Source organism: Filobasidium floriforme (genome assembly GCF_021052385.1).
Source record: "Filobasidium floriforme strain CBS 6241 chromosome Unknown HD553scaffold_28, whole genome shotgun sequence".
Lineage (NCBI taxonomy): Eukaryota > Fungi > Basidiomycota > Tremellomycetes > Filobasidiales > Filobasidiaceae > Filobasidium > Filobasidium floriforme.
Genome location: NW_025763649.1, coordinates 1 through 26,320, shown reverse-complemented (window position 1 = coordinate 26,320; position 26,320 = coordinate 1). Strand labels below are relative to the sequence as shown.

Below are 26,320 nucleotides of genomic sequence, written 5' to 3'. Positions count from 1 at the left end.
TGCAGGGGTAACGGACTTTGTCCGTCTCGCAACAAAGGAGTCTCGTATGGCGTCTCGCCGCAGCGGCTGCATGGCTCGAGTTGCCTTTGGTTCAGGTGTGGTATAGACAAGCGTGGCCGTTCGCCAGCTCACCACCATGTATCTGGTGGCATGTCTTGATCTGGTTGAAATTCGCCTAGCTGGCTCGCATTAGACGCGCCAAAGGCGTTCAGATCGAGGAAGCGCAAGTCGACGTCTGCGGGGGCGAACATGACTTTAGCAACCAAGAAATCGGAATATTCAAAGGCAGCACGCTTACCTGGTGGGAGGAAGAAACCCTCGAGTCCCATCATCGCGTTGTTGTTCTCCGTCGTCTCTCCAAGCGATTCTCCATTCAAAAAGCTGCCGAATCAACCAGCATGTTAGCCAAGTACAAGGACGGTAGTCCGTTATCGATACTTACAGAGGCAGGTTTTGATCGTTACCAAAGGAGAGACCGGCTCGATTGACCAGATCCTGCATGAAAGTGGCATCAAATTCATAGCTTTCTGGATTCGAGCTGGGCGACTCGTTCTTTCCAGAAATATTCGTCATGCTCATCAATGGTGACGTTTGGGTGAGCATTGGGGCCATGCCGGTAGAATGACCCATCGTATGCAGAGCAGGTGTAGGCATGTCTGGATGCGCGAGACCCGCCCAAGGGCTCTGGGTACCGATGGGTGTACGGTTCTGAGGCAGTTGAGCGTGCGTTTTGTTGGGTGATCCGGGCATTGAGGGTGGAGGTAGATATTTGCTTTTCCTGGCTCGACGCAACAAGAGGCGCAGGGAACGAGCATAGCGACCGGCGGGAACTGTGAAGCGACATCGATTTAGCCGAGATATGAGCAGGTCGAGCGATTTCAGCTCACCCTGTTCGAGGACCGACGCCAACTCCTCGACATCTTTGGCTGTCTTGCGAAGGTTGAGCTCGTGAGGAAATAGGCGGGCGATACGAATAAGGAAGGATGCGGCGAACGCGGCCGAAACGTCTGCAATGGTAAGAAATGGTGTCAACCAAGAGATCGCAAGTTGTTTACGATACCCGACTTACGCGTATAGTGAACCGCTAAAACCGGGAAAAAAAGTCGATCGAGGTTTAGATTAGCACCGAAAGGGCCGCCTGGCGCAGTTATCCTAAAGACACACCGTATTTCAAGCCAGCCCGATAATTCTCGCCGCGAATCGCAATCTCGAGACAAGACTGGGCGTTGCGCATGGCCTTGATCGCAAGATCCCTCTTGTCCGGGGGCATCTTTTTGACATCGGCCGCATCTTTGATCCCCCTGAGTAATTGCGAGTTGATGAACAGCGAGGCATAACTTCGTTGCGCCAAAAGGCTCTCCATGAAAAAGTCGTTTTGCGCTTTTCCGTAGCGTTCGATCATGACCCGCTCCCAGTAGGTGAGCCAGCGGTCGAACGCTCCATTAGCTTGTTGTAAGCGGACGACAGTCTCTTGGCTGACGGGCTCTTCTGGCGATGTGGTCAGCACAATGTGCAAAGGTGCCCTCAGAGCGATCATCTCGACTGTGCTGATCAGCCGGACGTCTGTCGCGATTGAGAGAGGATGGTCGAGGAAACGCCGGCACTCGGCGATGGAAGCGTCTTCTCTCAGGATCGCCGGTCGACCGGTCCCGTACGACATCTGATGTTCGATCATGTAGAGCGTGAACCAGCATCTCGCCTGGATGACTAGGTCTCGTTCTTCTTCCAACTGGGCAGCCGACTTTCCCGCCCCCATTTTACCACGCAGGAGTTTCATAAAAGAATGGTTGATCTCCATATCCAGACCGAGACGCACGGCATGACCCGAGGGTAACCATCCGTTCTGACTGAATCCCGCCAAGACGAGCGTAGCCTGGACCGCCTCGATCCTGGCTACCGGGGTCCACATCGTACCTAAGCCTATCTTCCGTGCGTGCTCCGTCGACGCCCGCTGGACCTCGCTGATGGGTCCACCTCCATCCCGAACTCTTGCACCCACGGCAATGATTGCGGAAAGACTAAATGGCGACCGTAGCCTTAAAGAATCCCAAGTATCGTAAGAAGGATCGTAGATCGGCAAAAAGGCGTTGCTCCCGCTGAAATACAGGTCGAACAGCTGTCTCGCCTCTTCCTCTTGGACGATGCCGAGCGAGACAACATCGGGAAACGCGTGCACGTGTTTTCTCGTCTTTTTCCCCTTGCCCGATCGGTGGGACTCGACAATGATTCCGGGAGGATTGAGCGCTGCGGCGGCTCGTTGTATGGGGTCTTTGGGGACGACGAAAACAGCGTCATCCGTCGACTTGTCCGTCTTGCGTTTTTTTGTCTGTCGTCCGTCATCCGTTTTGCCCTCTACTGTCTTGATCGTTGCACTTGCCCCATCATCTCCTTCTACTCCCCTCTTCCCGCCCCTTCCCCGCGAAGCTCCGGCCTTGTTCTCCCCCTCTCGTCCGTTTTCGTTATCAGCAGACGCTCCTGCCACACTCTCATTCCCGACCTTGCTGACCATCCTCTCCGCCCTCGCCCTCTCCACGGCCGCCTCAGCCAACCCAGCCATACTGCTCATGTTCGCCAACGGAGCCGTAATCATGCTGGTGGCCAGACCATCTTCTTCCTCACCGTCCGAGTTCATAGGCGAAGCGTTGACCGAAGTCGAGTTTGATGTCTTGAATTCGGTCTTTCGCCTCGACCTGCCAGGGGTCAAGCTCGTGCTCTGTCCTGGATGTTGTTGATCTTGTTGGGCGTCTCTGAGAGCATCTCCGGGGAGTAAAGACCCCATACCGGAAGCTTCAAACGGATAATCCCAGCCTGTAGTATTCGTATACTCTCCGAAACTCACACCGGTCACCGGTCGAGTGGGGATGGCGAAACCGCTCTCGTCCCACATCTGCGTGGATGGGTTGAGGTTTGGGTTAGGGGTCGATCTGGGATCCAAGGTGTCTCTCTGACCACCAACACCGGAAAAGGAGTCGAGCCTCATCGAACCCCTCGCATTCGATGTACCAAAGCTTGTCCGGTAGTCTGACGTGGTGGCCGAACTTCCATAGTTGTTCAACCTCATTAGCGAATCTGGTCGAGGGACGACGATGTTGTTGACATTGCTTGCAGGAGCGGTATGGCTCGGATGCGTCGAGCTGGAAGGCCCAAATCCGTCCAGGTTGGGTACGATCACCGGTTCATCGTACACACCCATACCGCCCGTCCCTGTGACACTCAATCCATGGTTGTGGTTGTGATTCTGGTTGCTACCGGAAGAGATCGGTTTGCCTGGACCATCCCGTTGATGGGACGAAGCTGGGCTAGGGTAGAACCCTTGAGGGCTGACGCTATTGCCTAGCTGTTGTTGCTGAGAGGGTGTGACCATGCTCGATGACCGGATAGCGGTGACCAAGTCGGAAAGGGTGCTCTGGATCGAGTTGACCTGGGATTCCAGGTGTTTTATACGACTACGGTCGAGGCGCGGGTCCACTCGATTCAGTGGTCGACAAATTGGAAAGCCGATACACGAGATGGATGGCAAGACTCACTCGTCACCAGCCGGAGCATCCAGGCTACTAGTCCCCTTTCGTGGTTTCTCCATGACACAGTCTTCGCCTGTCACCCGGCAACGCTTGCAAGGGGGGTCGTCCGCGCCAACACACCTCATCTTCATCCGACGACAGTGATTGCAGGCTCCTGTGAACATCATAGAAAGGTCATGCGTCAATACCACCGTACGATCGACTTGCTGAGGAGGCCCTCGGCGATGGTGCTCTGACCCGAGTGCTAGGCTATTGTTCGGCGTATGCGGACCGTATCAACGATCGAGACTCACGGTTGACCCTGTTGATCCCACTGCCACCTTTCCCATCCGTCGCGAAATCTCGAGGAGACTTGGCATCTTCATCGAGTACCGTCTCTTTCGCCTTTCCCTTGCCCGACATGGTATCGAAACAAGGCAGCCCACGTCGCAACGATACGCAAGTCGTGAACGCGTTCTTGACCTAGTCACCGAGAGGTTCTTCCCCGGCTTTGGCGAGTTCCTAAGAGAAGGAGACCGGTGTTTCGGCAGTTCCCGCTCCAGTCGACCGAACTCTGAGCCAGAGCACCACTTGTTGTGGCTTCGATGAGTCGTTGTCGTGGATGGTGACGGGAAGAGGTGTGGTGGTCGACCTCATGGCCCTCGTGTCGTCGTTTGAAAGAGAGAGACTGTAGCTAGGTCGAACCTCTCGAGCCGGTCCGAACGAGTCCGACTAGGGGGGGAGAGGAGCAGAACAATCACTTTTTGCATCCGCGCGCGCGCGTCCTCTCTCTCTCGTAAACCCCTGGCTCCCTTGTGTATTTCCAGCATGAAACACCATGACGCCAAACGTTTCATCAGTTCTCAAAGGGGGAATGGCATGGCTCGAGAACCTGTCATCGAGTCGATGTTGTGCATATCGACCTCGTCTCTACTTTATCTGGATGAGCAGGCGTTTCTTGTGCTTCGACCTCGCGTAACGTTAAATAATCGCAATGGGCTGTTGCGGTCGAAGATCCAAGGCGGAACGCGACGAAAGCAGACCTAGAAGGGCCCGTCGGAGCCGTACCAAGAGGTTCCTCCGTAAATGGGTCTTTCGCTCGCAGATCTGGTCGGTCGTCCAGGGTTTCTTTTACATCGCCGTACACATCGGCATCTTGGTGGGTCCTGATTTGATTTCGTTTCAATCGGGCTTGGTTGTCTCACATGATATCATTCCGTGTCGGTTGTTTCGGTTTAGGTACACGATCTCAACACTCCCGAGGTCAGTAAATTCACTGCTCTTGACTTCCTCTTTTTAACGTGGTACTGAGTACGAGAACGTTCGCGAGCCCATAGATGAAAAACTTTCTGGAGATTTACTGGTCAGTCTTGCGATCCTCTCTGCTGCATTCGCTATCATCTGACGTAAACCTTGAAAACAACTCTCACCTGTCAATTTGGTTTGTAAACTGACCTGATCCGCAGGTGGGGTACCGGAGACCCCGAAGCAGACACCCCCGCGGCCTCTTCATGGTCGATTAATGAGCTGTGTTCCTACTTTCCGAACACTTCGATCCCCAATCAGGGACATGGAGCGGAACCGTTCTTGTACTTTGGGTTCCACGAGACGGGAATCAGTGAGTTTAAGACGGCTGCCCGTCCGGCTGTGGATGACTTGACTTCATCCTTGTTCTCGTCTGCAACCCTGCTCCAAATCTGGTTGGCTTGCCCGAATTGCGCTCGAGTTGCTAGTCTTCCTATCCATCCTCTTGATAATCGACGAGGCGACCAATATTCGGTTCGGCATCCTCGGTCCCCAGGAGAGTAAAGGTGGTGCTGCTTGGACCTGTTTCTAGTGAGTTCCCATGTCCCCGATGACGGGTCTCTTCCTCCCATCCGTGAGAAATCAAGGCAGCTCATGGCAGTATGGCATCATGAAGCTTGTTCACGGCGACCATGTCCCGTTCGTTTGCGTTCAGTTCCAAAGGGCAAGTATCCCCAGCCTCTGTTCTTCATCTCTCACTCGATCTAACTGATGTTACTCCATTATTCATACCTGATAGAGTCACCCTCTTTGTCACCTACGCCTGCTTTGGCTTTCTCTGCATCAGCATCTACAACATCATCTACGCCATCACCGGTCGTCTGATCGACCACGGCCCGGGATGGAGCGGATACCGTAGTTCCGCAATGATCCGGTTCGAAGACCGATGGCACGCTCTCGCCACCAAGGAAGAGCAGGATGCGCTCGATCCGTTCGAGGTCGGAGGGAGGACGGCGTTGGGACCGAGAAGCAAGATGTTTAGGCTGAGCAGGTGGTTGAGGGATTCGGCGGTGTGGAGGGACGAGGAGAATGCCCACGTCAAGGGAGTCAACAAGACGTAAGCAGGCGGATCCGTTCTGTAGAAACTATCGTCGCAGCTGACTTTGTTCCGGACTTGGGCGCCCGCCCTTCTAGACTGATTCGAGGGAACCCGGTAAATTTCCGCCAGAACCGTTCGGCTTCGATCTACCGGACCATCGATCTCCGCCGGTGGTGCTCCCAAATCGCCGGTCTGTCCATGATCCTCCTTCACGTCTCGCTCTTTCTCAAGGACGTCCAGTGGAAACAGCGTATGGCCTACATCGCTCAGTACGCGGGGATCAAGGAGACCTGGGACGGCTTGGACACGTTTGGAAAGGGCATGCCGACGGGGTGCGCGTATTATGATCAGAGCAACGTGCCAATCAGGATGTACTTGGATGCGAGCGATAGGTCGTCAGGTGGGTCCAGGTCATGCGAGGGAGTGCTTTGAATTGAAATAGACGGCTGACCCAATGATCCATCTTGATAGCAACCACAAACTCGGCGCTCTTTGGATTGAATCAAGCGTTTCTTAGTAAGCTGTCTTGCCTGTTCCACGTCTTTTTGGAGAGCCTCCGGGGACTGATACCATGGTCCCACTCCGCCAGTCATGTTCTCCCTATCCGTGACACTGGTCTCGATCACCAACCAGAAAGAGTATGGCAACATTGGATGGGGAATCTCGTTGATCGGCCCTAGGATGAGTAGCGTATCGATCGGGTGGATGCTCTTGCAGTGCGTACGGAGCTTCTCGCCTGTAACAAGAGCTGGCAAAAGAGACCAAGCAAAACCAGGATTGATTTTTTTTCGTACCGCACTTTATCTGTAGCCTGTGTTTTGCTACCTTTTCCCAAGCGCTGTTCCCTGACACGCTCTGGTTGTACTACGTTTGCAAGGGGATCATCTACTTTACGGGAATCATCGGGTGTACCCATCTTATCGTAAGTATCGTAGCCTCCAGGACCCGCCTCACCTACACGTTACCAGCTGATTACGATGACGTGATCCCTTCCTCAACCTTGTGCCGCATCTCACAGCTCGCCGAAGACCTGACCGAGGAGAATCACAAGCGCCACGAGTTCGGCGCTCGGCGACCCTTTTACGGGGGGTTCTTCAACTTTAGAGACTTTGAGCGGAGTGACATACCGGTCACCACGATTGAAGTTGTGCCGGAGGACGAGAAGGATTTCAGATGACGGTAAACAGAGGGACGTTGTTGTAGTGGTAGTGTGCACAACGGGATTGCCCTGATGTACGCCTGCTGATGGATCCGTTTGAAACGCGCGCATGGCAGAGCCGCGCTTCAGGCCCTGTTGTCGTGGGAAATGACGTAATGCTCTCGCCTCTCTGCCACGTCGTCATCATCCCCAGTTACCCTCCCTCGCTTCCGGTAGTGTGGGTGGATGCGTGTGGATGTCGTCACATTTCTCGTTCCCCTCCCTCCACCCCGTTGGCGTTGGTCCTACTTATAACGAAAACCGACGACGACGTACGTTCGTTCCCTCGTGCGCAACTTTGGTAAAACTCTCTCCCTCTCTCTCATACAACTTTCTTTCATCGTCCCACTGAACCCACAATCCCCTTCACAACAACCATGTCTTTCGCTCGAACCTCGACCCAAGCCCTCAGGCTCCGTGCCGCCCCCGCCGTCCGTTCAAACCTCCGAACACGAGGTACCGGATACCGATTCAACTCGTCCAATGCCGGACCCAACGCTCAGGCCAACATGCACCCCGCCGTCGCTGGTGCTGCTGCCGGTGCCGGTGCCGCCGTCTTGATCGGATACGGTGCCTACAAGTACACGGTGAGTTTGGACTTGTTGGCGGCGATGGTTTTGGCTGGTCGCTGATTTTACATTGCTACACCTCTATTTCCTGACCCCCTCTCTGAACTATGCTATGCTATATCGAACCTACTTGACTCTCGCAGGGTATCGACAAGGCCGTCGAGACCTACACCACCACCAAGTCCTACTTCAACAGCGCCACCGACAAGCTCAAGCAGGCCACCCCCGAGCCCAACCAGGCTCTCGAGGCCCTCAGGAGCCAGGCTTACCACTATGCCGCTTTTGTCCCCGGTGGACGAGGATACGTGGACACTGCTTTCAAGGACATTGACGCTATCAGGGAGAAGCACGGCGAGGTGAGTTTGAGACTCGACCACCTCGTATGATCAGCGGCTATATGAAGCTGACCGCAATCTCGATGTCGTGCACCGCAGGAAGTAAACGCTATCGTCTCGGACTCTTACTCTCAACTCAAAAAGGTCGCCGAGGAGAAGGGCTTCTCGCTCGACGCCGCCTCTCGATCGTGGGAGATCCTCCAATCCTCGCTCAGCAAGATCACCGACCTCGCCGGTGACGCCGCCGACCAGATTCTCGACAACCACCCCAAGCTCAAGGAGCAGGTCGGTGGCTCGTTCACCCAGCTCAAGCAGATGGGAGAGCAGTACGGTCCCGAGGCCAAGAAGCAGGTCGACGACGTCTACAAGCAGGTCACCGAGATTGTCAAGGGAGGCGTGTCGTTTGACACTGTGAGCAAGATCAAGCAGCTCGTCGAGTCCAAGCAGAAGGACTTGGCCAAGTTTGGCGACGCCGCCTGGAACAAGGGACTCGAGACCGCCAAGCCTTACCTCGACAAGACTCCCCAGATCAAGGAGCTCGTAGAGAAGAACGCCGACGCCCTGAAGTCGGGCGACATGGCTCAGCTTTGGGAAAAGATCAAGGGTGGAGATGCCGGGGACATCGAGTCGTTCGTCAAGAACGCCGCCGACCAGGCCAAGAGCAAGGCCAACCAGGCTACCGGAGGTGGATTGGACAAGTACTTGAGCATGTTGCCTGGGTTGGGCGCTATCGGACCCCACCTCTCGAAATTGAAGGAGGTGAGCATCGGCGTCTCTGCTTCGTTCGACACGGCCGGACTGTTCGCTGACCTCATTTGAACCTTTTCTTGCACCGTAGGTCGCCGACCACAAGGGTGACGATGCCAAGGACCTCTTGGAGAAGACTTACAAGGATATCGAGGAGGTGCTGAAGAAGCGAGTGGGCGAGGCCGAGAAGCTCGCCAACGAGACCAAGAAGGAGGCCACCAAGTAGATGCGGGAGGAATAATGAAACGCAAAGGGACCCTTATTTGTATCACACGTAATGAACCGAAACAGAACAAGTCCGAGCAAAAAGAGGGACAGCGTGTTGCATGTCACAGTAATAGTATTTGCATGAATTCGAGCTACGTAGGCTGTGACCGTGACCCTTCGTCAGATCGTGCGCCTGGTGTCAGGATTTTTTTCCGTTCCGGCTTCAAGTTTCGAGTTCGAAAAAAGGCTCCGTTCAGCTAGCTCTATACGCCTCAGATTGGTCAAGCTGTAAGGGGATTGGCCCAGTGGGCCAGTGATGTGGTTTGTAGGGGTCGAAATGCTGAGATGTGGGAAGGGAGTCGCCCGTGCGGATTGTGATCTCATGCGATTGGAGACGATGTGAAAGTAGGACAGCAGGTTGGCGCATGCCCGAGACGCCGATAGGCTTTTTGAGTCTTGTCGAGGCGTACTCGTCGGTTGCGTGTGTAAATCGCAGGAATCGTGGGAATGAAACCTGATCTTCTTGATAGCGGGATCTTTGTATCCAGGAGTTGGAGGGAAGAGAAAAACAATCGCAAGTTTGAGGCCGGCACATCCAGGAAAGATCTCGTGGATCTTTAAGATCGAAGGCGGGACTGGATACCACCTACGGTGTTGAGCGTGGACCGAGTGGATCGGGGACAAGTCATCGCTAAGCCACGAGCAGTCGACGATATAAGTCGGCTCCGCAATGCGCCTTTATGTGAGCCATAAGCATTCGAAAGATTCGTTGGTGATTTGCTGAGAAACCGACCTGCTAAGTCAAGGATCGATGTTTGCCCTCGCTCCTGATGCACTCTCGCCTAGATTGACCAAGTCACCATACATCATAAATCGCCTTGAGACAGAATACAAGCTTCCTTTTACAACTCTTGCCTTTCATCAGGTTACAACGGTTCATCCGATATCCTTCTGATGTGAGAATGCTCGCTGGCCGGGAGCGATCACCAGGAGTGGTGACCACCAGAAACGAGAACTGCATGGAGCAGGACATGATCAGCTTGAAGCGCTCGGTGGTCGCGAGACACGAAACACGTACTGTCGCTACCCGTACAGAAAGAAGAGGCGTCAGAAGCTAGCCAGGTGCTGCAGCGAGAAATCGGGTGGATCAGCCACCTTCGGATAACTCCTTAAGCCCGACCTCAGGCTTACACAACTCCCCGTAGCTCATGGACCTAAGCGCAATCCGATAGTCGTCAATTCAGGCGCCATTACATTTATGGCGCATGCGACTTACTTGACCCAGCCTACCCAAGGGGTTCGAGTTGGACCACAGATCGCCAGTTTCAGGATGTACGTCCAGTAAAGCCGCCGTCATCTTCAAAGTGGCGGAACCCGGTAAGGTCCTGTACTCTCATCAACGCACGTCACGATACCCACCTTGGTATAGATATGGCCTGAAACGCGGGATAGTTCGCTTCAATGACTTCAATGACAGTTCACGCGACATCCAAGGGGAGGTCGCCTACTCACCCGGAGAGATGGTGTTGACGCGAATGTTCTCCTTGCCCAGCTCACACGCCATACTTCGTGCCATCTGCAGCACGCCCGATTTGGACGTGTTATACGCGACCCAAGGTTGATCCTGCATGCTTGGCGAGCCGTATCAGCCTATGCATTAACGATCCTGAGGCGGGCCCGTGCCTACCTTGTTGGTAATGCTTCCGCTCATACTGGCAATCATGACGATGCTCCCCGCCTTGCAACCGGTCTCGACCATCCCCCTGGCCGCAGCTTGACAGGTATAGAACACCCCGTCCAAGTTGACCTTCATGACTCGCTCCCAATCCTTCTTGCTGTACTTTAAACAACTCTCTCCCTCTGCCGGTCCGAGGATCCCGGCTGCGGCCACGCAGAGGTCGAGTCTCCCCTCTTCTCGGGCGATCTGATCAATGACGAGTGAAGAGATCCGGGACTGATCGGTCACATCGGTCGGATGGTAGGTGAGAGAGGAGCCGTTCTTGAGCTTGTCGACGTAGGCCATGCAGGCATGGAAATCAGAAGAAGGTTGGGCAGGGAGGTCGAGCGCGTGGATCTTGGCGCCGGCTTCACACAGCGCGACGGCCATCTCGAGACCCAGCCCGCCGTTTCCTCCAGAGACCTGCGAACCATACGATCAGCGAGATCAGATTGAAGCCGATCGTCAATCGGACGTTTCGCAAGACTCACCACACCGACCCGTCCTTTCAAACTAAACTCGTCAAAGATCTCGGGCTTGACCTGGAACGCATCGTCCTCTTGAGCCTTTAAAGCCGCGGCGACTCCCAGCACCTTGTCAACCGTAGCGGAGGACGCCCTGGAAGAGCTCGAGAAGAGCCTATTACACTGGAACGCATGCAGAGCCTCGACGTTGGGTCGAGAGAAGACGGGAGAGAGGGCGATAGGGATAGGAGGTAACGCCGGTCGGGGACGGGCGTGGATAGATGGGCTCGAAACGTGACGAGCCACCGATCGCAAGATGGTGCGAGGCTTGCTAGGGAGCATTGCGAGGAAGGTTATCGGGGTCGATGGGTTGACTCTATTACTATTATTTCATTATCTTCCCGAACCGCCAGTCCGGGAGGTGATGAATTGATGAAGAAGCTGTTGTGCCATCATGTTCAACACCGACGATGCGACGGGATGAGATCATCTGATTCCGTCCAACTGCTACTTTTGCTTCCGAGACACCTTTGTGTCGGAAACGCCGACCTCAAGGCTATTCGCTATTCGAAGGGTATCGAGGTATTTTCATTTCGAAACGAGGGATACACGAAAATCGGTCTGGCTACATTCAGAGTTTTACTCTTCTTCCTTTAGACAATTAGACATGATATCTCGTGCTGAACACGAAAAGCAGGAAGCTGGGAACGCCAATCTACTGCTTGTCCTTAATGGGAACGTCTGAGAGCGTATCGGACGTGTCAGCCGATTTGTAATAAAGAGGACAGGGTCGGACGACCCTCGACAGCTCACCCTTGCCGGTCATCTTCTTGAATCCACTTCGGATACCGTCCGAGATTTTCTCGCTACGGTCCTCGGAGAGAAAGGAAAGAGCAGGTAGAGCGGCGAAATAGGGACGAAACGGACAGGTGAAGAAGGATCGAAGGGTGAGCCTTTCTTGCTCTTTGAACCCCATGAGATGAAGCTCAAACGAAACTCACGTGGTGCTAGCGTTCTGACCGTGTCCGGCTCGCTTGAGACCAGCATCGACACCCTACAAGAAGAACAACAAGTCATTGACGAAGGATCAGCCTCGAGAGACTTGGAAAGGCCAGGACGACGGCGCATGACGCTCACCTTGTCCAAAAAGTCTTGGTTGCCGGCGGCACCAGTGTTCTGGCCCATGCCGGTGGTGGGGGAGACTTGAGGGGTAGACATTGTGTGGTCTGGAAAGTACGTGTATGTGTGGGTGATTTGATTCGAATAGGGATGGAGTGGGAAGACGTTATCGAGAGGGGGAATGTGGCGATATCCTGTAGCGTGATGATATATATGATCCTTCCATCGACCATCTCAGCTATTCTCGGGTCAGCATTCCATCATTCCACGTGATGGATCTATGACGTAGGGATCGACCGAGGGGGAGGGAAAGGTGTAACGCTCTAGCGCAGAGATAACCGGGTCGGAGATCAAAGATCAAAGATCAAAGAACATGTCACACCGCGGATGCCTCTTCATCTTCCCCCTGGCACCGCGGCGGATTTGGCCGAAGACCGAAGGGCGGGGGCGTTCGAAAGAAACCCTGATGGTGTTCAGGACAATGCGAGTCACAACGTTCGCTGTTCACTACATCTTGCATCTTGGAGATTCGATGCAACCGTAGCACCTGTGTGTGCCCGTCCTGAGTGGGGAAAAACAACCTTACAGGTGAGTCACTCTAGGGACTTTCACCGATAGAGCTCGCTCGCTGAACAAGGACTTGGATCTCTCGCATCTCGCCCGGGATCGTGCCGCCAAAATAGCAATTCACCCCGAACTCGCAACACTAGGTCACAAAGATGGCGGTGTAAGTGTCGCACTATCCAATTGTCAACCGAGAATACCAGTTCTACGTTCTGAATCTGCTTGTCGCGATACTTAGGACTTATGATCACATCCCACCCAACCTGATGGAATGGATGGTCAAACAATACCTCTTTTTCGTAGCCACCTCGGCTTTGCCCTCGGCTCCTTCCGCTCTATCGGGAAATCCGACCTCGACCGACGGGAAAGAGGATGGATGGAAGAAGAATGAAGAATGGGGGTACGCAAACGTCAGTCCGAAGGATATGCAGGGGTTCGAGGTCGTCAACGATCGGTGTGTCCGATGTGAGTCGCGGCATTTGATTGCGATTTTTGAAGGATATCGGCGCTGACTTGTGTTTCGTCATACAGACCAAGACCTGACGGGCAGCGGTAAGCGTTCTGAATCCAATCGGTCTTGTGTAGGCTCACGAAGCTGACCATCTTCCCTCTGACTGTTCAGGCGTGGAGACGATCGCTCACTTGCGTCAACCAGGGAACGGGAAATTGACGATCATGTTCATCGCCTTTGAAGGTGGACCCAGAATCGTGCGGTTGTACGGCAAGGGTGGGTCTCATGGATCGGCTGCGTGAGAAGAGGTTCGAGTAATGCTGATGATCGAGAACCGGATAGGCAAGGTTTTCGAGCGGGCGACGCCCGAGTTTGAAAAGGTGAGCTTGAAGTGTTAATCTAGCAGTCCCGGCGTGTCTGAACAGGTCCTCCTTCGGCTGTCTTCTAGTTGCTTCCTACGGGTGATCCGAGGATCGTCCCGGGTTGCCGAGCGATCATCGAGTTGGAAGGTGAGCCTGATCGTGCCTTGCATCGTGGAGTCGATCTGAATTGGACGATGCTTGATTCCCAAACAATCTCAGTCCAAAAGGTTGGCACCGTGAGTCACATGCATTTTGATTCAAATGGAGATCTTCGAGCTGATTCCATACTCTCAGTCATGCGGCTTCTCGATACCATTCTTCAATTACGTCAAAGAGCGTCCTGTACTAAACGACTGGGCCAAGAAGCGCGTCAAGGCCGACCTGGAGTTTATCACTTCCACTCCAACGGACGTCGAGGAGGGTGACGAAGAAGCGGCATTCTCCAGGCTCATCGCTGCGCGCTCGACGGACGGTCTGAGAAAAGAAGACATGGGTTTCAGAGCCTATTGGAACTACAAGAATGCCCGCAGCCGTGATCGACTCCCGGGTCTACAGGTCCTCGCCCCGGCGAACGACGTCACGGGCGGCGCCAAGGTGCAGACTGTGAATATCGGCGGGGACGAGGTCGAGCTCCTTGTGAAGCCGGGCGGCACGGTCGAAAAGGTCGGAAACGAGGGCGAGAAAAAGGTCGATGAGAGCAAGGAAAAGGTCTCTGCTGTCTGGGCACGGAGAATAGGGAATGTCACCAGTGACAAGGCGTTGCTCGAAGGGGTCGTCATCGACGAGAGCGGGACGTACGATGGCAAGACGGTCATGAAGCTGCTTCGGAGGGAGAGGATGAGGTCGGTGAAATCGGGCTTGGGCAAGGACGAGATGGTGATGGGTCTATGTCTGATCGTGCTGGGGTTGGCCATGGGCGTGGCCGTGTCGGGAGGGTTGGGAAAGATTGGTGGGATCGACTTGTAGTTTGTACTCAATAGACCACGGGCATGGGTATCGGCATGCGTGAGATTTGGATCCGCTTAGCGCCACCGTCCCCGGAGCTCGGGGTTGAGCGTCGTCGTCGTGTTGACAACGATCACAAGAGCTCATCAATTACCCTGTACGACGTACAGAGAGCTGAGAGACAGCACAGCAACCGACCTGGCCACTACAAACTCCAGCGGCATAGTATCGCTCACTGTTATCAACCTCGACGTAGTATTTACGACGCTCTAACGACCTGACCTCCGACCTCGACCATGTCGGACGGTTTCATTCCGCCCATCAAATCGAAACGACCTAAAAACACAAAGGGACTCTCGTTGACTGCCGAATCCCTTGCACCACCACCTTCGAACGCAGACGATGGCTCGGATCAAGACTATGATCTGAACGCATATGTCACGCAGCCCACACCAAGAGCTCCGGCCGCCGTGCTGGCAGCAGACGAGGACGGGTCGCGGCAGCAGGACAATGGGCCGTCCTCGGGACACACGCTGATGCTACCCAAAGTGTCCAAGGTGTCGAAGAGGAAGCCAGCCGGGCTGGGCATCACGTCGACACGGAATGCTCCGGATGCTCCTGGAAGTTCGAGAGCGAGGGATGGTGACCTGTCCAGCCCAGGATCCTCGCATTCCATGTCGAGCCGAGCCGAGATGGAGCGAGAGCTCGCGAGCATGGAAATCTCGTCCTCCTCCTCACGCTCAGGTAGCAAGCTCGATGCGAACGGAAGCACCAACGGATCGTCCAAGTCGACCGTCAAGAAGACGAGGAAAAAGTCGGAAAAGAATGGGAGCAACGGGTCGGATTCGGGTCATGGGTTCCCCGAGCTCAGGGACGAGGATCTCAAGGTCGTCGGCGACCTAGGCGCCGGAAACGGAGGAACCGTAAACAAGGTCTTGCACAAAGAGACCGGCCTGTACATGGCCAAGAAGGTGAGATACTCCCCGACACCACTTCGAGGTCTGAACATACGCTAACCTGGATTGTCTTTCACGCTATGGCGACCTCTACAGCTCGTACTGATAGATGCCAAACCGGCGGTACGGAAGCAGATCCTGCGAGAGCTCCAGATCATGCATCACTGTTCGTCCGAGTGGATCGTCTCGTTTTACGGCGCTTTCCTTTGCGACGTGCACGTGGGGATCTGTATGGAATACATGGATCGAAGGTGAGTCGGATGAAGCCCACGCCGTGGCGCCCCGATCTGATGCTGATAGATCGTCTCGCGCTCGATAGATCGCTCGACGGTATCTACAAGAAGCATGGCGCGGTCCCTATCGACATTGTAGGCAAGATCTCCGAGGCCGTCCTGAGGGGTCTCACGTATTTGTATGATGAGCACCGGATCATGCATCGAGGTCAGTCTGACTCGGCAATACCGATGTCAGCCATCATACTGTTCACCAGCTGACAAGACCTGCGCTATAGATATCAAGCCGTCGAACATCTTGGTCAACTCAAAGGGAGATATCAAGATTTGCGATTTCGGCGTGTCCGGCGAGCTGATCAACTCCGTCGCCAACACGTTTGTGGGTACGAGCACGTACATGAGCGTGAGTCCGGGGTTGGAGCGTAGTAGGGCAAGACACGGAGAGCTGATCAATTTGTTATGCTCGAACTCGTAGCCGGAACGAATTCAAGGCGGCAACTATTCGGTCAAGAGCGACATCTGGTCTTTAGGCATTTCCCTGATCGAGCTGGCTTTGGGACGATTCCCCTTTATGAACGACGACGACCAGGACGACAGCGACAACGACTCTGACCTGGAAGAGATGAGGCGGACGATCACGGGACGAGACGACGGGCAAGGGAGGGTGGTGGAAGACAAGAAACCGAAACAGGACAGGCCACCGAAACCTCCTCGGCAGCACCAGCAAGCTGGAGGTGGAGGGATGAACATGAGCATCCTGGACTTGTTGCAGCATATCGTCAATGAACCCGCACCCCGATTGGTACCCGCGGGCAAATATCCCGTCGAGGCGGAACAATTTGTGGAGGATTGTCTCCGCAAGGAGCCGGGCGAACGCAAGTCTCCAAAGGAGCTATTGGTGAGTGCTGCGTCGCGACTGGTGTGCATCAGCATCGTGAGGGACAGAAGCTGAGGAGGGTATCCTGTATGCGTTGCTAGCTTTACCCTTGGATAGTGGACAGTCGGGTTACCAAGGACGATCTCGAGAGATGGGCCATCTCGGTCGACTAGGGATCTCGACCCATTCTTTCCACCGAACTTTTGCCACCCTTTACGACCTAGTCTTCTCTCCGTTGGAAACGTATACCCCACCTCATCCTTTTGAACGTGACCCGCCTGACGATCAGGTGGAACGATGACGAATGAACGACCTTTTCCTTTCCCCACCTTTACAAGCGATCGCGCGGTATCGATCCCCCTCCATCATTGCCTTACTGAAGGGATTGCACGACGACGGAATGTATCATGTCATATTCTCTGCACGCACTAGTATTGTTTATGAATTTAGTATGACAGCTGATTTTACCATATTCGACGTTGGGTGCGAGCGTTTCGAGTTGCAACTCTTGGCGTGTCTCAGGGATAGTACGGGTTTGCGGGACGCGAGATTGAGGTCAAGAGGTACAGGGGTCGTCGGGCAGTATCGGCGTTTACCCTTCAACTTACGGAAAGAGGAGGCGTAACGGGTGACGGCATGTATCTAGCGCAGGTCGTCCCCCTGTCGCGCTTCTACGTGATCCCCGCCCGCTGTTGCGCGCGCAAGACAGACCATCGTGTGTGGGTGGGCTTCCGAGGTGAGCTTGGACTCTGAGTCGACCTGAGGTGGGGGGCAGCCAACCCTTTGGGGCTTCGAGGGGGAGGAACCTCGACCGGGTGGGTGAGCGAGTAGCGGGCGACCGAGCAGGGCGGCAGAGCCAGGCGATGCAGTGGCAGGAGCCAGACGATCTCGACGTCGACCTCTGAATCTGATCAAGCAAAAGACATTGTTCGCTCGCCCGCCCGTCTCTTCTCGGTCCTCCTCCCAGCAGCAAACTCTTCTCCACCAAAAAATAAAATAGGGACAGGGTGCGTTTCCTCGCCGGATCATCTAGCATATCCTTTTCAACTCGGGTCAAGCTCGAATCGGTCGCTAAACTCTGCTCGTCAAATTGCCACTCTCTGTCTCTCGAACGAATTACAGGAATTTGGAAAGATGGTTCGATACGCCTCTGCTCACGTCGCCGCCGGCAACCCCGACCAGTGTATGTCGTTCAAGATGGGATGCAGAGTGAGCCGAGAGAGGGATAAGAGCTGATACAGTTGAAATTTGTTTATTATGGCTCGGTTATATGATTTTCGGGGGGGACGGGACTCTATCTGCTGGAATGAACGGAAATTGATGGAATTATCTTGGCGGTGGATGCGAAATTCACGGTGGTGGTGGAAATGGTGGACGAAATATGGATGGGATTATCCTGCCTGGCATACGGGATGGACGGGGATGTCGTGTGGCTTGGATCAATCGGAAATCGATAATCAATCGGCACGCCTGCACCGCTGCCCCACATCTCTCCATCGCTATCGACATTGCCTTCAACCATGACTCGCTCTGCGTTCGAAATTCGAATCGACACGAACAAAACTCGTGTGAACGGGGACACCTCTTGCCATCACTACACAACACTTGACCGACACACAGTCTCAAAGTCCAGGGGTGAATACCTCTCGACCCACTTCAAGAACATGCGAGAGGTCGCCGCTGCCTTGAACGGTAAGCATGCGATCGACGAGGGGAGAGACGAAAGCCGCGGGGATCTGCCTCTGAAAGCCTCCCGGTTGCTGGCTGTATCGCAGGTATGAACCTCCAGAAGGCCTACACCTACTTGTCCGATGTCAAGGACCACAAGCAGGTCATTCCTTTCCGACGATTCGCTGGAGGAATCGGACGTGCCACCCAGGCCAAGCAGTTCGGTACCACCAAGGGTGAGTCCAGGGTCGGGCGAGGATATTGTGGTCATGGGTTGGTAAGCTGACGTACAAACGCTTCGCCCTCGACAGGACGATGGCCCGAGAAGTCGGTTCGATTCATCCTCAACTTGTTGAAGAACGCCGAGTCGAACGCCGAGGCCAAGGACTTGGAGAAGGACGAGTTGGTCATCAAGAACATTGTTGTGCAGCAGGCTCCTGTGAGTAGCGGGCGTGGGAATCTAGCATACTTGCCGTCATCGAGCAATGTCTGACTGATTCGCATTTTGCATTGCCGTGTCCCTTGTAGAAAACCCGACGAAGGACTTACAGGGCCCACGGTCGAATCAACCCTTACCAGGGACACCCCTGCCACGTCGAGGTCATCCTCGCCACTCCCGGTGCCGAGGTTCCCAGGGCCAAGGACATGGACGACGTTGTCATGACCGACAAGAAGGGCAAGGGCAAGACTGCTCAGATCGAGGCCTAGACGGGAGGGACGTTGCGGGTTAGACGGCGGGGAGAATTGGGGGGTTGAGGGAAGAGACCTCTTGTTCTCTCTCGAATGACAATGTAATCCGGATACTATGGATCATTGGCGGTTCCTCTGCGCGTGTTTGGTGACACAAGGCGCTTGACATCGGGCGCTGGGTCGGGTATTGCAATCCGTGGATTCCAACGGTCTTTTGTTCGACGACGGAACGTTGGTCTCTGGCCGAGCTGTTGTCGGGTGTGTGAGACGTATCCAAATCGTTTCAGAGGTGCTTTGTTGCAGAGGCCGGATGTAAAACAGCAGCGAAACCGTAGCAGACAGTTGCAGAAGTCCGTCGGGGGACGGCATTGCGCTTGCTGGTCAGACCGATAGATAGATTGACTGATTGATGGTTCAGTCGCAGTCGCGTTCAATTGCGAGATGCGAGAGATAACAAGATCGAGCTGTGTTGTCGATCAAACACTTGGGACGCGTCATCATCGCGGATGCTCTTCCCTGCCCTCGGCCTCCCCTTCCCTTCCCACCACCGGGTGCATGTACATCTATCAACCCCGTAACCATCTATCGTACTTGTCGAGCCTGCCACACTCCTTTCGAACATCCCCGTATCAAAGTTATACAGTCCACCATGATCATCCTCACCATCGTTCGTCACGGAGAATCGACCGGTAAGTTTCCGATCACGGCCGGCTATTGGCAGATCGGTGACCTCTCGATGCGTCGCAAGCGGTCGATGTCGGCTGACGAGTCTCTCCATCAAAAGACAACCTCAAGGCTCTCTGGGCAGGCTCGTCCGATGCTCCCTTGTCAAGCCATGGTCAGTCAATGCGGGATTATGGTTGGTCATACGAGGAAGGCGAGACTGACGGCGGCGGATCGACTCTCGGGGCGACACGACAGGGATGAACGTGAGTTACAGACTTGCAGGTCCAGGGTCATGCAACAACCCAGTTGACTCTGTCCATATCTTCCGACCATCTCGCAGCAAGCGAAAGCACTTGGGAAATCCATGGAGGACTACCACATCGACGCCATCTTTGCTTCGAACCTCTTGCGAGCGACGTGGACCGCTCAACAGGTCCACCGACAGCAAAAGACGGATCCGAAACCACCCTTGACTCTCTCGCCTCTGCTTCAGGAACAACACTTTGGCAAGGCCGAGAGACAACCTTGGACGGGGACCGAGGGTGGCAAGGGTTACTACCGACAACCGGGGAGGACGTTCAAGTTTCCGAACGGAGAGTCGTTGAGCGATGTCAGAGATAGGGCTGACGAGGCGTGAGTCTTGTAAAGGGCTACGTTGATTTCTGGCGGGAAAACATCCAGGCTGACGGATGCACGCCATCGATCGGGTCGCAGTATCGCTTCCTTTATCGAACCCATCATGCGCCAGGCTCGGGGCAAGGGCCGAGACGAGGCGCCTCGCGTCTTTGTCGTCGCCCATGGCATCTTCAACGCCGAGCTGCTGGGCGCTTTTTTGGCTCGACGAGCACCACACGAAGAACCTGTACACTGGAAGGGAGGCGGGATGACGAACACGGGATGGACTCGGATCGAGGTCGGGTACGAGGACGAGGACGAGCCGGAAGAGACGAGCAAGGTGGCTGCCATCGCCAGTCCATCGAGCGGACCCGAGACGAACCCGTCGTCTACCGAGCCCGGAGCGCCCGCGCTCAGGAGGACCGAGAAGAAGCCTTACCTGCGGGTCAAGATCTTGTGCACCAACGTGTCGACCCATCTTGACGGTCTCAAGCGACAGGGAGGCGGAGTCGGCTCGGCCGCGTACGACGCCTCGCAAAAGGGGATCAGAGAGTTTTTCGGGGGTGGGGGGACGTCGTCGACGTGAGCGGTGGGGCGCGCAGTTGGGCGAGAAGAAACGATGCAAACTGATTGATCACAGCGCTAGCAGCGGACGAGGTCGCATGTATATATACAGACGAGAGATGCTTTATCGACATGCTTTACAGACGAGAGATGCTTTATCGACATGCTCTCAATGGGTCAAACGCGACATGATGTATGTCTTCATGCGGAAAGGATGGATCAATTGCGTGAGGATCGGCGCCTCAGATCGTACAAGTTGGACATTATTGTGGGTCGCGCGGGATTTACAGATTGGGTTTGGACATGTAGTGGTCGTAACGGCGGTCCCGGTGTTGTGTATATCGTAAAGAAGTGGTTGGAGGAAGTATTTGCAGAATCACATCGCTTCGAGCTCTTGTACGAGGGCTTGCATGTAAGCTTGCACTACCCTCTGTCGGTATTCCGCCACTGGGATTTCAATCGCCATGGCCATGCTGTCCTGATCGTCGGAGTCGCCGTAATCATCTCGAGTCGCAGTCCCGATCCTTTCGATATTGTCGGCCCGTTCAAATGGATCGTTTCTTTCTACCATATGATCTTTCAAGGTCCAACATTCGTTTTTGCTTCGGGTACGCATGGCATACGTATACTGGCTCGCTTCATCTTTTGCATTTGCAGAGCTCTGCTGCTGAATGCTGGCGATGCGAGGGAACCGAATCCGAACGTCTGCGTGATCGGCGAGTTTCAGATGTAGAAGGGACAGGAAGTCTTGCCGAGTGTTTGGCTTGTTCCGGAGCGATCGGACCGTCGGGGGACTTCCTGAGATTAGCTCCTTGAGATACCACGCGTTCACGTTGTGGAGTTCTCCGAGGTCCTCGAAGGACATTCCCGCCTTGTACTGATTGTAGAGAGTCGGCAGATCCTCAATGGGAGGCCTGGGGAGGAAGAGCTGATCGATAATGTTATGTTGGCTTTGGCCTGGCCAGACAACCGCGCTGCCATGGCAAGCGATGACAGACGTCTCGAGGGCTGATAGAATTGCCCACGGGGGGGAATGGGTTGGGGGGAAGCTGATCAGGGCTCCGCAAGTGTTACGGCGGAAGTCGCTAATGGGCGATAGGTCCTAAGTCGTAAGGCGTAGGGTGCTTAAGGTCGATCGCAGGTAGTCGGGAGAATGTCGCAAGTTCGCTTAGATGAAGCGGGTTCGGGTGCGGGATACGAATCCAGAGATGTATGGATAAGGAAGGTGATCACTCGGTGTGAGGTACCAGATTCGGTCTAAGGTAAAACGATGAAGCGTAGATACTTAGCGACGTCCTTGAGTTGTGACCTCTCCGCAACACGTCTTGAAGATGTTGTAACAAGTCAGATAGGCGTGTATTGAATGTGATATCGGAACTTGACCTCTAACTATTACAGAGCGTCCTCTATCGAATTCGGTCAAGTTCCTCTAGCTATTTATACGGAGACGAGTACGTAGACGGGCTGGCAAACACTGAAAAGACCCAAGAGAAAAGAATGGCGAGAGATGGCGAAACTGGAAGAACGAGATGGCGAACAGACGAACCCTGTCGAGAGCAGCCGGATTCGGTAGAGGAGGCGAGTTTGAGTTCTCATTTGTCCCTAGGTACGTCGAGTAAGGTTGTCAAGGTCCTGAGTAGAGTGTCGTGTACCTCGAGGTCCCTGTACCTGTTTGTGATATGTGTCGGGAAGGTTTGTTGTTTCGGTGAATGGTGAAGGCGAATGGTAGGGGCGACCGAATCTGCTCCGAGGGAATCGGATTCGCCTCGTCGAGCCGGACTTAGGTGTATGCTGATGTCCGTAGATCCAACCCGTGTGTCGGTAGTCGACTCACGTGATGATCCCGTAACAGTATATCCCCCTCCGGAATGGCGCGCCCCGAGCCATCGTGTTTCAAGTATTGATCGCATCAATTTGTTTGATGATTGTCTACGACGCGTTTGTTTTGATTTGATGGCGACCGAATTTTCCATTTCGCTAAGGCCCATCGACTCGCGTCGAGTGGGGGGTATAAGCCGGATCCGTTTCGATTGAAGCGAATTGTGCACTTCCTTTCTCGAAGATACTCAACGATGCCGTCTCCTGCCGTATCTCCCAAGATTGAGGAACGCTCGACTCCTTCTCGAGCCTCGACCGTAAATCCAGGAGACTCGGCTTCTCGTTTGTGCGATTCGAGTCGATTCGGTTCCTTTGCGTGCACTGATCCAGTTCCGCTTTGTGTGTAGAAGTCAACCAGGTCTTTTCCGGAGGAATTTTCGATTTCGAACAACTCCTCGATATGGACGACACGGACGAGGTCGACCAGAACCTGGCCTCGAATATAAGGGGGCTGTCGGTGACCCGATCGGGGTTGGAAGGTAAGCAGATTCGGTTCCGAAAGGCGGTTTCGTTTCGCTGAACTTGTTGAGTTCTTCGCAGGTGGTGAACCGGCTCGTCGGGAAGGGCTCTACGGGGAAGCTCGTAGGCCAACTGGGCGCCCGATATCGGGCGAGGATGTTGCCATGACCGGGCAACCTTTGGACGTGGTCGACGAGGAACCGGTTGCGGGGCCGAGTGCGGGTGAGTAAAGCGAATCTGCTTGGATCCTGAATTGATAATTCGTGACCTGATACTATGTCTATTCTTGCTCGATTGTAGCTGTCGTGTCGCCGCCCAGGACTCCTCGAGGGAGGTCGATTCAGCGGAGTCGACATGGCCGACACAGCGCGAGGTCGAGTCGAGGGAGAGGGGCCGCATCGGCGGGTGCGAGGGTCGATGTCGAGAACATCGATTTGGGGGGTGCTCTCGTGCGCCAACGGTCGTCGAGCCCGGAACCTGGTAAGCGTTTCTGTTTGGTTTCTACCGGATCCGGTTCGACGAAGCTAATTTGGATAATCGCGTTCCAGCTCGGCCCATCGACTTCGAGGCCGTACAGCCGACTCGGCGAACGGGTGCAGCGCCTGCCAACTTCTTTGACGACCTGTCGGAGAAGAAGAAGAAGAAGAAGAAGGTGGCGACGTCCGAGGATGAGGATTCGGACTACCGCGACAGCGGTGTACCGGGTGAGTCGCCCGACGCGTCTCCAGGGTCAGCGTACGAACGGCAGATCGAGAGTTGCTATCAAAGAGCGTTCGGGACTCCTGAAGTTGCTGGTTCGTACTCGGTACCCGTCGATCGAACTCGTTTCGCTGAACCAGATTTGCTTGATTTTAGCCGAAAGCGAGGGGGTCGACTCGATCATCGACATTGGGGACGATAGCGTGATCAACATCGGTACGGTCGGCACTGAGGGAGACGAGTTGGCGTCGACACCTGAGCCCGAGTGGTGGGATAGTAAGTAATATTCGTATTGTTTAAGCGAAATTGTTTGCTTCGAGCTAATCCGCCTTGTAGCCCACGCTGGTATCGTCAACGCTACCGACCAAGAGATCATCGATCACGAGGCGAGGCCCGGCGAGCCTCCTTTCTCGACTCGAGTTGGGACGGCCAGCGAGGTGAAGACCAGGAGGGCGGTGGTAAGCTCGTTTCGCTTGCGTTTGAGCGGATTCGGCTAAATCTTGTTCGTTTCGGTAGTTGCAATCACGTCGCCTGGCTCGCGCTCAAGCCAAGGAGGGTATCGTGAACGACCCTAAGTGCGAGGACTGCGAGGGCCTCGGGGACGAGGAGTTGAGTTGGGGATGTCGGTCCCGTACGAACGACAAGTCTGGGACTTTGAAGGGTTGTGCGGAGTGCACTGGTCGGCGAAACACGTGTTCGCTTACCGGGCAGCCAATTCCGGAATCTCCCGGCCGAGTTCCCAGCCCCGACACCGCGGCTGCTGCAAATGCAGCACAACTGACTACTCCTCCGGCGACGAGTAGTTTGCTTCCTCGAGCTCGATGGGAAGCGCAGGTGGTGAGTCGAATTTGTTTCAACGAACCGAATCTGTTTTAACGCAACCGAATTTGACAGCAATCGGCCAGAGACCGTATTCAGGTCTACGCCGACATGCTCGAAGATGCGGGCATCAAAAAGGGTCTCTCGAAGGCCCTGGAGGACCTCGACAAGGTCCGGGAGGCGATCGCGGCGGAAGGTGACGCGGCCTTCAAGAGGGTTATCAACCCGTTGCCGGCGCCCACGCTCAAGAAGAGGAAGACCGGAGTCGTGTCGACTCCGAAAGGTTCGAAGACGTCGGGGGATAAGTCGACCCCGACCAAGGATAAGGGTAAGGGGAAGCAGAAGGAGAAAGATCCGGATGAAGACGAGGAGGACAAGACCGAGGATCGCCTCCCGAAGCGACCCCGGAGGAATTGAAGCGGTTCCGCTTCGTCTATAATTTGTTTTTGGTTTTTTGTATTTTCTTTTCAATCCGAGTCGTTTGATACGATGAGTCCTATGCGAGCGAGAGTCCAAAACAAGATTCCAGAAGAATTCAGAACATATGTTTATCCGTATCTCGGTCCAGCGAAGCGGATTCGGGAGAGCTACGCTTCCCAACCCGGAGGCTTTGGCTTAGTCGGGAACCGAACATGGAACTCCTCTTGTGCCTCTGCTGTGTTGTTGAGATCTTCGAGGGGTACCCAATCTTGTCCTTCGGGTCCCGAATATCCTTTCCATTTGATTAAGTACGCGAATTGGCGTCTCCTGATCCGGCTGTCGATAATCTCTTCGACCTCGTACTCGTCATCGTGAGGAGATTCGACAATTGGTCCAGGAGTCTGTACTCTTCCACCAAATGGATTCTCGTAGTGTGGTTCCAACATGTCGATGTGGAAGACGTTGTGAACCTTGAGTGTGGCCGGCAAGCGGATCCGGTACGCATGAGACGAAATCGCTTCAATGATTTCGTAGGGACCGTATCGCTTGTGATCCAGCTTCTTGGTAGGTCGTTTGGTTGCGATGTATTTCGATGAAACATAGACCTTCGATCCTACTGTGAATTCGGGAGGGCTTTGGTGTTTCTGGTCGAAATACTTGGCAGCTCTTTCATTAGCTGCAGTCATCTGTACTCGCATCTGTTCCCACACTTCTTTCATATCTCTGGCTCCGATCCTTGCGACGAGAGATTCAGCCCTGTGTTTGTCGAGACTGACGTCGAAGCGTGGTTCGTAGCCGAAGGTTGCCATGAAAGGAGAGATACCTGTAGCGCTATGCTTCGCGTTGTTGCAAACGAATTCGGCTAAGGGAAGCAGATTCGCCCAGTTGTCTTGGTGATAACTGCTATAGTGCCGAAGGAATCCCTCGAGGGACTGGTTGACCCGTTCAGTGGCTCCATCACTCTGAGGGTGGTAGGCTGTAGTCAGGTCGCTCGAGATATCGAGAAGCGCGGTAAATTCTTTCCAGAATTTCGAAGTGAATTTGCTTCCCCGATCCGAAACGATCCTGTCGGGTAACCCATACTGCGTAAAGACCTCTTTGAGGAAGACCTTGGCTAAGTCCTTAGCTGTAGAGGTTGTCGTAGTAGGGACGAACTTGACTCGCTTGGTGAATCGGTCGGTGATTACCAATATCGAGTTGAATCCTTCCGAATTTGGTAGTTCTTCCACGTGATCCATGGAAAGATCCGAATTC

The 26,320-nt window shown here is 54.5% G+C and overlaps 10 protein-coding genes across 10 annotated transcripts; 7 read left to right on the top strand and 3 right to left on the bottom strand.

The window, feature by feature from the left end:
- Nucleotides 1–128: 128 nt before the first annotated feature.
- HD553DRAFT_278139 (uncharacterized protein) lies at nucleotides 129–3,923 on the bottom strand (the record flags this gene model as incomplete). The annotated part of the gene is made up of 9 exons (XM_046178030.1): nucleotides 129–381; nucleotides 443–830; nucleotides 888–1,007; nucleotides 1,070–1,084; nucleotides 1,165–2,401; nucleotides 2,483–2,940; nucleotides 3,250–3,446; nucleotides 3,528–3,675; nucleotides 3,815–3,923. 9 exons carry the CDS (start codon nucleotides 3,921–3,923, stop codon nucleotides 129–131), a joined length of 2,925 nt encoding a protein of 974 aa, XP_046032766.1.
- A 1,376-nt stretch (nucleotides 3,924–5,299) lies between these two features.
- Nucleotides 5,300–7,034, top strand: HD553DRAFT_319631 (uncharacterized protein). Its single transcript, XM_046181048.1, has 8 exons — nucleotides 5,300–5,336; nucleotides 5,422–5,469; nucleotides 5,545–5,862; nucleotides 5,940–6,244; nucleotides 6,316–6,360; nucleotides 6,434–6,560; nucleotides 6,655–6,766; nucleotides 6,863–7,034. The coding sequence occupies exons 2-8, from the start codon at nucleotides 5,438–5,440 to the stop codon at nucleotides 7,019–7,021; spliced, it is 1,098 nt and encodes a 365-aa protein (XP_046032765.1). The 5' UTR covers nucleotides 5,300–5,336; nucleotides 5,422–5,437; the 3' UTR covers nucleotides 7,022–7,034.
- Nucleotides 7,035–7,299: 265 nt separating this feature from the next.
- Nucleotides 7,300–9,055, top strand: HD553DRAFT_319629 (uncharacterized protein). Its single transcript, XM_046181047.1, has 4 exons — nucleotides 7,300–7,629; nucleotides 7,755–7,967; nucleotides 8,046–8,705; nucleotides 8,785–9,055. The coding sequence occupies exons 1-4, from the start codon at nucleotides 7,420–7,422 to the stop codon at nucleotides 8,917–8,919; spliced, it is 1,218 nt and encodes a 405-aa protein (XP_046032764.1). The 5' UTR covers nucleotides 7,300–7,419; the 3' UTR covers nucleotides 8,920–9,055.
- A 702-nt stretch (nucleotides 9,056–9,757) lies between these two features.
- Nucleotides 9,758–11,466, bottom strand: HD553DRAFT_319626 (NAD-binding protein). Its single transcript, XM_046181046.1, has 8 exons — nucleotides 11,109–11,466; nucleotides 10,588–11,040; nucleotides 10,413–10,524; nucleotides 10,320–10,336; nucleotides 10,177–10,257; nucleotides 10,092–10,114; nucleotides 9,979–10,025; nucleotides 9,758–9,915 (listed from the first exon to the last, which is right to left on the bottom strand). The coding sequence occupies exons 1-8, from the start codon at nucleotides 11,421–11,423 to the stop codon at nucleotides 9,884–9,886; spliced, it is 1,080 nt and encodes a 359-aa protein (XP_046032763.1). The 5' UTR covers nucleotides 11,424–11,466; the 3' UTR covers nucleotides 9,758–9,883.
- A 330-nt stretch (nucleotides 11,467–11,796) lies between these two features.
- Nucleotides 11,797–12,299, bottom strand: HD553DRAFT_346116 (uncharacterized protein; the record flags this gene model as incomplete). Its single annotated transcript, XM_046183168.1, has 4 exons — nucleotides 11,797–11,822; nucleotides 11,895–11,947; nucleotides 12,083–12,135; nucleotides 12,219–12,299. The coding sequence occupies 4 exons, from the start codon at nucleotides 12,297–12,299 to the stop codon at nucleotides 11,797–11,799; spliced, it is 213 nt and encodes a 70-aa protein (XP_046032762.1).
- A 497-nt stretch (nucleotides 12,300–12,796) lies between these two features.
- On the top strand, nucleotides 12,797–14,588 carry HD553DRAFT_319618 (uncharacterized protein). The gene is made up of 8 exons (XM_046181045.1): nucleotides 12,797–12,927; nucleotides 13,003–13,229; nucleotides 13,296–13,316; nucleotides 13,387–13,491; nucleotides 13,558–13,595; nucleotides 13,664–13,724; nucleotides 13,797–13,813; nucleotides 13,872–14,588. Exons 1-8 carry the CDS (start codon nucleotides 12,920–12,922, stop codon nucleotides 14,541–14,543), a joined length of 1,149 nt encoding a protein of 382 aa, XP_046032761.1. The 5' UTR covers nucleotides 12,797–12,919; the 3' UTR covers nucleotides 14,544–14,588.
- Nucleotides 14,589–15,235: 647 nt separating this feature from the next.
- HD553DRAFT_278162 (Pkinase-domain-containing protein) lies at nucleotides 15,236–16,761 on the top strand (the record flags this gene model as incomplete). Its single annotated transcript, XM_046178032.1, has 6 exons — nucleotides 15,236–15,493; nucleotides 15,575–15,729; nucleotides 15,798–15,919; nucleotides 15,990–16,114; nucleotides 16,187–16,609; nucleotides 16,690–16,761. 6 exons carry the CDS (start codon nucleotides 15,236–15,238, stop codon nucleotides 16,759–16,761), a joined length of 1,155 nt encoding a protein of 384 aa, XP_046032760.1.
- A 632-nt stretch (nucleotides 16,762–17,393) lies between these two features.
- On the top strand, nucleotides 17,394–19,373 carry HD553DRAFT_319608 (60s ribosomal protein l17). Its single transcript, XM_046181044.1, has 6 exons — nucleotides 17,394–17,595; nucleotides 17,711–17,771; nucleotides 18,209–18,280; nucleotides 18,364–18,492; nucleotides 18,568–18,695; nucleotides 18,785–19,373. Exons 2-6 carry the CDS (start codon nucleotides 17,723–17,725, stop codon nucleotides 18,962–18,964), a joined length of 558 nt encoding a protein of 185 aa, XP_046032759.1. The 5' UTR covers nucleotides 17,394–17,595; nucleotides 17,711–17,722; the 3' UTR covers nucleotides 18,965–19,373.
- Nucleotides 19,374–19,468: 95 nt separating this feature from the next.
- HD553DRAFT_319604 (histidine phosphatase superfamily) lies at nucleotides 19,469–20,958 on the top strand. Its single transcript, XM_046181043.1, has 5 exons — nucleotides 19,469–19,635; nucleotides 19,731–19,784; nucleotides 19,868–19,875; nucleotides 19,953–20,245; nucleotides 20,327–20,958. The coding sequence occupies exons 1-5, from the start codon at nucleotides 19,596–19,598 to the stop codon at nucleotides 20,811–20,813; spliced, it is 882 nt and encodes a 293-aa protein (XP_046032758.1). The 5' UTR covers nucleotides 19,469–19,595; the 3' UTR covers nucleotides 20,814–20,958.
- HD553DRAFT_319602 (uncharacterized protein) lies at nucleotides 20,899–21,845 on the top strand (the record flags this gene model as incomplete). The annotated part of the gene is made up of 1 exon (XM_046181042.1): nucleotides 20,899–21,845. A coding segment is annotated over one exon (621 nt), but the record flags the coding sequence as incomplete, so codon positions are not given.
- Nucleotides 21,846–26,320: the final 4,475 nt, after the last annotated feature.

Bases quoted from the DNA above. Each gene is read 5' to 3' on its own strand.
- HD553DRAFT_319626 (XM_046181046.1), bottom strand. From the start codon at position 11,423: ATGCTCCCTAGCAAGCCTCGCACCATCTTGCGATCGGTGGCTCGTCAC. The intron at 11,041-11,108 runs GTGAGTCTTGCG...TATGGTTCGCAG, and splicing joins TGAAAGGACGGGTCGGTGTG to GTCTCTGGAGGAAACGGCGG. The intron at 9,916-9,978 runs GTACGTGTTTCG...TGCTCCATGCAG, and splicing joins TTTCTGTACGGGTAGCGACA to TTCTCGTTTCTGGTGGTCAC.
- HD553DRAFT_319631 (XM_046181048.1), top strand. From the start codon at position 5,438: ATGTCCCGTTCGTTTGCGTTCAGTTCCAAAGG. The intron at 5,863-5,939 runs GTAAGCAGGCGG...CCGCCCTTCTAG, and splicing joins GTCAAGGGAGTCAACAAGAC to ACTGATTCGAGGGAACCCGG. The intron at 6,361-6,433 runs GTAAGCTGTCTT...CCACTCCGCCAG, and splicing joins ATTGAATCAAGCGTTTCTTA to TCATGTTCTCCCTATCCGTG.
- HD553DRAFT_319608 (XM_046181044.1), top strand. From the start codon at position 17,723: ATGGTTCGATACGCCTCTGCTCACGTCGCCGCCGGCAACCCCGACCAG. The intron at 17,772-18,208 runs GTATGTCGTTCA...ACCGACACACAG, and splicing joins CGCCGGCAACCCCGACCAGT to TCTCAAAGTCCAGGGGTGAA. The intron at 18,493-18,567 runs GTGAGTCCAGGG...CGCCCTCGACAG, and splicing joins GCAGTTCGGTACCACCAAGG to GACGATGGCCCGAGAAGTCG.
- HD553DRAFT_319604 (XM_046181043.1), top strand. From the start codon at position 19,596: ATGATCATCCTCACCATCGTTCGTCACGGAGAATCGACCG. The intron at 19,636-19,730 runs GTAAGTTTCCGA...CTCCATCAAAAG, and splicing joins TCGTCACGGAGAATCGACCG to ACAACCTCAAGGCTCTCTGG. The intron at 20,246-20,326 runs GTGAGTCTTGTA...ATCGGGTCGCAG, and splicing joins AGAGATAGGGCTGACGAGGC to TATCGCTTCCTTTATCGAAC.
- HD553DRAFT_319629 (XM_046181047.1), top strand. From the start codon at position 7,420: ATGTCTTTCGCTCGAACCTCGACCCAAGCCCTCAGGCTCCGTGCCGCC. The intron at 7,968-8,045 runs GTGAGTTTGAGA...CGTGCACCGCAG, and splicing joins TCAGGGAGAAGCACGGCGAG to GAAGTAAACGCTATCGTCTC. The intron at 8,706-8,784 runs GTGAGCATCGGC...CTTGCACCGTAG, and splicing joins ACCTCTCGAAATTGAAGGAG to GTCGCCGACCACAAGGGTGA.
- HD553DRAFT_319618 (XM_046181045.1), top strand. The intron at 13,230-13,295 runs GTGAGTCGCGGC...TTCGTCATACAG, and splicing joins CAACGATCGGTGTGTCCGAT to ACCAAGACCTGACGGGCAGC. The intron at 13,317-13,386 runs GTAAGCGTTCTG...CTGACTGTTCAG, and splicing joins CCAAGACCTGACGGGCAGCG to GCGTGGAGACGATCGCTCAC.